The following is a 6297-nucleotide window of genomic DNA, read 5'->3' on the forward strand; positions in this document are numbered from 1 at the left end:
TATATAGATCAATCAATTACAATTAGAATTTGGTTCAGCATATTTGATAATTCAGTTTTTTTTAATATACAAATTAAAATATCCGTTTATTGGTTGCATTCGATTATTCTTTTTAATATTATTTTACTTTTAAAAATGTATTATTTAACACATATACTAGTTTTATTTTTTTTGTAAAAAAATAATAATAATTGTAGTTGGTTGGAAGCTAAACGTAACGATTGCATCACTAATCACACAAATTAGTCAAACTAACCCGTGTAACCAAATGATTCAGAATGTCGAATATATATATATATATATATATATTTCTATAGTTTTGATATGAAGTCCACATCTGTGGTCACCAATGAGATGTCATGGTCCAAATGAATCAGAATTAGAAGCTTCACTGGTTTCAACTTACATGAACCGTAAGTTGAAAATGGGAATTAGCTTTGTTCATACTGTCTGAGGCAAATTTCCTTTGGGGGCAAGCCACATTAAATTCACGTAATTTCTCCCCACCCGGCATTTTAAGAAAATCAAATTTCAAACTAATTTGACAAGGAACCATCACATCAGACAAGGAATAATATTGCTCAGAGAAAAGGATTTTTTAACTTTTCTCGATTTGGTGGTACCTGTACCCATCTATTTTCAGACATGTTTAACGGTAAATACCATTTAAGGTCTCCTGATTCGGACAAATATCAAGATTTACAAGCACATCTTGATGTAATACTTGCAAGAAAATATAAAAAGCAAATCTTAGCCATATGTTTGTTCTAAGATTCGATTCCCAGAAGTGTTTTTTGGGTTGAGTCTGAATCTATCAATCTACGAGATTCTTCCCACAACTTGGTCTCGATCCCCAGCTTCCTTAGCTCCATCAAACCACGCTCGACTGTGATACAAAAAGAAAGAAATAGGTTATGTTGTTTGTGAGTTATAACGAAATATAAGTCTACAATATTATTTCCCCGGCCAGGGTCCTGGATTGATACATGGCCTCTTTCAGACTTATTCGTTAAAATGACCTGAGTTTTCACACGCCACAACATGCATTTATGTTGATTGATTCATGTCAATCACTTGCAAAGTTGGCAAAAGAATGGGGGAGACGGAGAAAATGTCACAGGGAAAAACCTGGGCTGACACAGTACCCGCGGCCATAGTCACAAAGAAATACAGAAACAGAAGCATTCTCCATAGGCAGATTGAAGTTATTTCATAGGGAAAACAAACGTTGCAAAAGGGAGCATAATACCATCCACTGCATCATGTGAATTAGGTGTCACATTCTCTTGGTTGATCCAGAACTGCAGCCTTTCTTCGGCAATGTCGGGTTCCAATCCATGATTCTTCGCTCTTCTCCAAAAATATGTTATCCAAGCCTGAAAAAATAGAGGGATTTAGTAATACAGTATTAAAATCAATCCGTTGCTTTAAAAATAAACTCTTTTCCCTTGGTAGTGTGACAAAATACCTGCTTCAGAAGAACGTCTTCGGACTCCTCTTCACTTAATACTGAAACAAAGGATACGATTTGTAAATAACAAATACATAATACGAACATTAATATATTATTGAAATTATTTTGTACATAAACTTACCAAATGTTTCTGAAAAATTCTGACCTTCAATTGGCAGATTAATTTCATCTACATTCGGAAAAAGGACATGATCAAATAATTGACTTTAAAAAAGACATAGTTCAACTAGAATAGCTGGTGATAAAGTACAACAGAATGCAATCTAGAAGATGAAAAACACTCCTTTAATTTTTACCAGTTGAATTAGATTTTGCTATGCTGGGGAAACGGTTTTGAGCCATTGATAAGGTTACTGCCTCCTCTACCTTCAAAAAAAATTACACAAACTTCATCCTACTCGAGTGTAAATAAAATGATTAAGATTTCCGTTTTGTTTTCCAAATAAACGTATCAACGTTGAAACAAGGCCAGTATATAATTAACCTTAAGTGCATTAAGTTCCCTGAGACCTTTATCAACTAAAAGCATACTTTCGACGTTGTCTTTTTTCAAGACATCGTCCAGGTGGTGTAGGACTTTCTCCCTTTCTTGGAGATCATTGTTAACTGCAAAACATACAGGAGGTAAATATAATCAAGGAAGATCAGTATAGCAACATCAAGTTAATTTCAACCAAAAGAATGAAGAATTATTAAACAGAAATGGTTTGCAAAATGAAAGCCTGGCACCATATCTAGACTTGATAGTCATTTCACTCATCGTCTGTTGACGTTTTGAGGAAAATCAATGAATATAGTATGATTGTATGAGTCATTATACTTTTACATAGGCCAATCAACCAACTGCGACCCTTGTTTATCTGGCCTGCCAGGGACCAGCAAGGGAGAATAAACTTTCCACAGGCCAAGTTTTGGTATGTGATTTCATTAGCATTATTGAGCACTAAAGTGAATCCGACTACTTAGGGGAACGTACTTGATGCGCTTTCATTTTTTGCCTTCTCGCCGGCACCCAGTATCGTTTCGAATGGACGAGATGTAACAGATGACCAATATCTGTATCTCGCCCCAGCAATCTCAGAATAGATACCTGCAATGTATATAAATACTGAAAAAACTCTGTTTCAATTAATGTAACTATGGTCTGTAACATCTTTAGTCTTCCCTGTATACGATTATCAATTTTAGCCTTGTAACTATTTGCTCTCCAAGAATCAAATTTTGATTTTTTGGAAGGGCAGGGGAAACCGTCAGCTCAGCTCAAAACTGGTTACCCCTACCTGACAATGAAAAGGAAAGTAACAAAGTATTTCTGGTGAGAATGTTTATGGGTAAAAGAAAATTACCATGGCGAAGACATAAACTCCAGTACCGAGCAAGCCAACATCTTTTGAGAACAACCTCTTCCTAAAGTGAGGGACTGTCAATGACACAAGTATGAACAAAGAAAAGGGATCAAGAAAATATAGTAAGAAAAGTTTTTATTTGCTGATACCATTTCTTCTTGAGTTAATATCATTCTTTGTGCCACGATCCGAAGTGATTTAACTTCAGATTCAGCACCATTGAGCTGCTCCAAAGCTGATGTAGCTTCATTCCTAGCAGTCTTGTAAAAAAAATAATAAAAAAGAAATAATCTAATTCACATTCTGAAATACCCCTTCTGCCATTGTCAATCCTAAATTTAAGGCTAAAGAGACGCATGGCATAACCAAGCACAAACTATGGAAGAGGTGAGCATGACAGATCGCCAGATATATATTTGATTAAATTGTGCAACAGCTTAAGTGCATATCTGATTACTGTTATATAGAACGATGAAATCAATTATTGCCCACATAGGCCAAACCCATAGAAACTTGGTATTGGAACAGGAGAAATATAAGATGGAGTTGAATATTCAAACCACCTCAGCTTCCATTCGGAGGGCAGCAATCTCCTCATCACTTCCACCATAGGTTTGTGCTGAAACTTTAAGAGCTGCCTAAAAAAAATTGATTTAAAGTAAATATGAAAACATGAGTCACTAGATGACAATTCTTATTCTACATACCTCTCGTTTCTGAAGATCAGCTTCCTTCCTGCCAGGGAACAAAATTTAGAGCTGACATTCACTGTGTTTTGCAAGAGCGTTCTAAAATAATTTACCTGCTCAGAAGGCGGGCTTCTAAAGATACGCCTCCTCCAAGAGATGCAATCTAGAATAGGACCAAGAGAAATCACTAAACTCAAAGTTCAAATTCTCCTGAATTCAGAAATTAAGGCGATACGAGCATGCGTACATTGGAGATCAAGGGTGAATTAAAAATGATGCAAGGCGCTTACTTGTTATAAAGAAAAAAATGTAACATAAATTGCAGCTTTTACGTCGAGGCATTTGAATACACTTGCAGGATTACCTGTTGCTCGAGCTGCATCGTTCTTGCTTCAGACTCCTCACACCTTTTTTCCGTAATACGCAACTGAATAGAAGAGGTGAATGTGAAATGCTAGCTGATATATGATATTACAAATTCTGATCCAAATGCCAACATGTGAGACGAGACTTGCCACACAAAATAAACAAATCACGAGTTCATAAAGTTATAAGCTAGAAAAAAATCACCTTTTCCAATAAATTGTCGTTTTCTTCTTGCAGCGTGTCAAGCTGCAATTTGATGTGCCAATTAGCAATTGTAAACAGGATAAAAGAGGCTAAACGAAAGATCACAGAAACTGTAAAAATCACTCTCAAGTGCATAAATGTACCTCATCTTTCAAAGCAGCAGACTGGTGGTCGCTAGGCTCTTTGTATTTGAAAGTTCCAAAGTCCAGAGATAACCTGGAATTTGAAGGATCATATATACTAGCTCCAACGCACAAACTAATATGTATAAAGGTGAAAAGAAATAATAAAATCTAATTATGTAACGAGGAATGATTCGGTTTCAAGAAATTAGGCAGAGTGAGCTTTTGAAAACTTGCATTTGCGGTTATTGACTCAGTCGCTCAGATCTATTTTTTTAGGAAAACGATTAAGATAAGTTGAAGAACCAAATTGATATCACAAGACAATGCAAGACTCTCGTTTTTCACTTACTTAAGCGAGGTAGAGTAAGTTCTACCATGTTCATTCATACAAAGTTGAATTCAGTGATATTGAGGTACCGAAAGTTGGGTAAGATAAAAAACAATTTAGAACCTTAAAAAAATAAGACGGTGAATGGAAAGGGGATCCAAATCAAACATTTTTCCAATATGATAAAATATTATTTACAAATTTCTAGTCGATGCAAGGTGAATCAACTCAAAACACCTTTTATCCTTGAATCTATTCAGTTGCATTTCTGCTGGAATTCCTGACACCACTGACTTATGTGATATAGGTATGCTTGGTGGTACCATAGAAGCAGTCTTGACCTCTAAATTTCGACCGCCACCTGACTCAAAACGAGCTGATGGAGGCTGTTCTTCCTGACTAATATAAGAAGGTGATCTTCTAACAGCTATAGAATGAGCAGATGGTGCATTTGATTCTTCAGCATAGTCTTCTTTGGGTTGAGGGAAATGTCTTATTATAGGATCTACCAGCCTAGATTTTGATGGTCGGAGAAGAGAAGCTGAGCGAGCTGATAAAGGCTGCTCTTGCACCGAAGCAACAGTTGCAGATGGTCTGGAACCAAACGCCGAACGAACAGATGGTGGCTGTTCTAATGTGGTACGACCTGTCTAGAAAGCAATATAAAATGGATTTTATACTTGTACAGATAGGAATTATTACTAGGTACACATACTGTAACTAATGCTCAATAACACTGTCCGGAACTAATATGCAAGAGAACCCATGGGAAGTTCCTTTAACAACCCAGTTTGGCACTATCCCTTGACCTCGCCTCAAAAAGCCACCTACTCAACCACTTGAGATAGTTTTTTTACCACATATTGGTGGAGATATGGGACCAAGAGATGCAACATAATCACTCTCTGAAACTATTTCATATCAGACATATGTATGATCAAGCTTCTTACTGTTGGAGAACGATTTCGAGTTTTCTTTCCACCCGCAAGTCCAATGCCAACTGATGGAACAGCCGATTCAAAACCATACAAATCATCCTCATCATCTTCGTCATCTGCAGGTTGGTGAGCCATAACCTGAGCAAGCCTTTGAGCTGCCACTTTGGTGTTCTGTGGTCTCCTCATATTTGCAATTCCGGTCGAACCCGGGCGCGCATGGCGATGCAATGGGGACGTCATACTGCCAAAACACCTTCTTGATGTTCTAGATCTCTTTTGCTACAAATATAATGGCCTCACTGAAACGTTTCTGCAAACATAACAAATGCAAATGACAACACCTTAGTCCAACTCATAACAAGTCAATCATTATTGTTATTTTTTTATTGAAGCATACAAAACAACTTCATAATAAATTAACTTTGATGTATTTAGATATTCCACTCTGCCCAGACTCAAATTAAGCCTCCCGCATAACAATCGAACTCGGAAATGCAGAAATTTAAAACAATCAGATATCAAATTCGACCGTATTTCGGCGAACTTATACGAATCAACAAATGGATCTTGGTGCAAACGTTAAAAAAAAACTTAAATTCCCTTATCAAGAGCCACGAGAATGCCATATTCGCGTATGGTGCAATACGTCGGTGAAGAATTACAACATTCGAAAAAATAATAATTTGCGTGCATTTTAATGCTATATTACATGAAGATTCATCATACCAGATACGAGCATTTCAGCGACCAATTCGCTAGATCGATCGGTAAGGCCAATCTGTTTGAAACGAGAAACCAAAATCGAAATGTTAAAAAGTGAATCAAAA

At 36.6% G+C, this 6297-nt stretch overlaps 1 protein-coding gene across 3 annotated transcripts; it reads right to left on the minus strand.

The window, feature by feature from the left end:
- Nucleotides 1-568: 568 nt before the first annotated feature.
- Nucleotides 569-6297, minus strand: LOC142536699 (uncharacterized). Of its 3 annotated transcripts, none has more exons than XM_075641972.1 (18): nt 6197-6297; nt 5483-5780; nt 4770-5182; nt 4223-4295; nt 4080-4121; nt 3874-3936; nt 3623-3672; nt 3528-3555; nt 3384-3458; nt 2970-3080; nt 2821-2881; nt 2451-2564; nt 1959-2080; nt 1771-1840; nt 1596-1643; nt 1469-1509; nt 1250-1376; nt 569-886 (listed from the first exon to the last, which is right to left on the minus strand). In XM_075641972.1, exons 2-18 carry the CDS (start codon nt 5708-5710, stop codon nt 768-770), a joined length of 1785 nt encoding a protein of 594 aa, XP_075498087.1. In that variant the 5' UTR covers nt 5711-5780; nt 6197-6297; the 3' UTR covers nt 569-767. The 3 variants fall into 3 exon arrangements, with proteins under 3 accessions (XP_075498087.1, XP_075498089.1, XP_075498088.1); XM_075641974.1 differs by having other exon boundaries at nt 6180-6217; XM_075641973.1 differs by lacking the exon at nt 6197-6297 and having other exon boundaries at nt 5483-6128.

The sequence above is a fragment of the Primulina tabacum genome, chromosome 2, assembly GCF_025594145.1.
Source record: "Primulina tabacum isolate GXHZ01 chromosome 2, ASM2559414v2, whole genome shotgun sequence".
Taxonomy (NCBI): Eukaryota; Viridiplantae; Streptophyta; class Magnoliopsida; order Lamiales; family Gesneriaceae; genus Primulina; species Primulina tabacum.

Bases quoted from the DNA above. Each gene is read 5' to 3' on its own strand.
- LOC142536699 (XM_075641972.1), bottom strand. From the start codon at position 5,710: ATGACGTCCCCATTGCATCGCCATGCGCGCCCGGGTTCGACCGGAATT. The intron at 4,122-4,222 runs GTACATTTATGC...ATCAAATTGCAG, and splicing joins CTGCTGCTTTGAAAGATGAG to CTTGACACGCTGCAAGAAGA. The intron at 2,565-2,820 runs GTAATTTTCTTT...TATACATTGCAG, and splicing joins GAGTTTATGTCTTCGCCATG to GTATCTATTCTGAGATTGCT.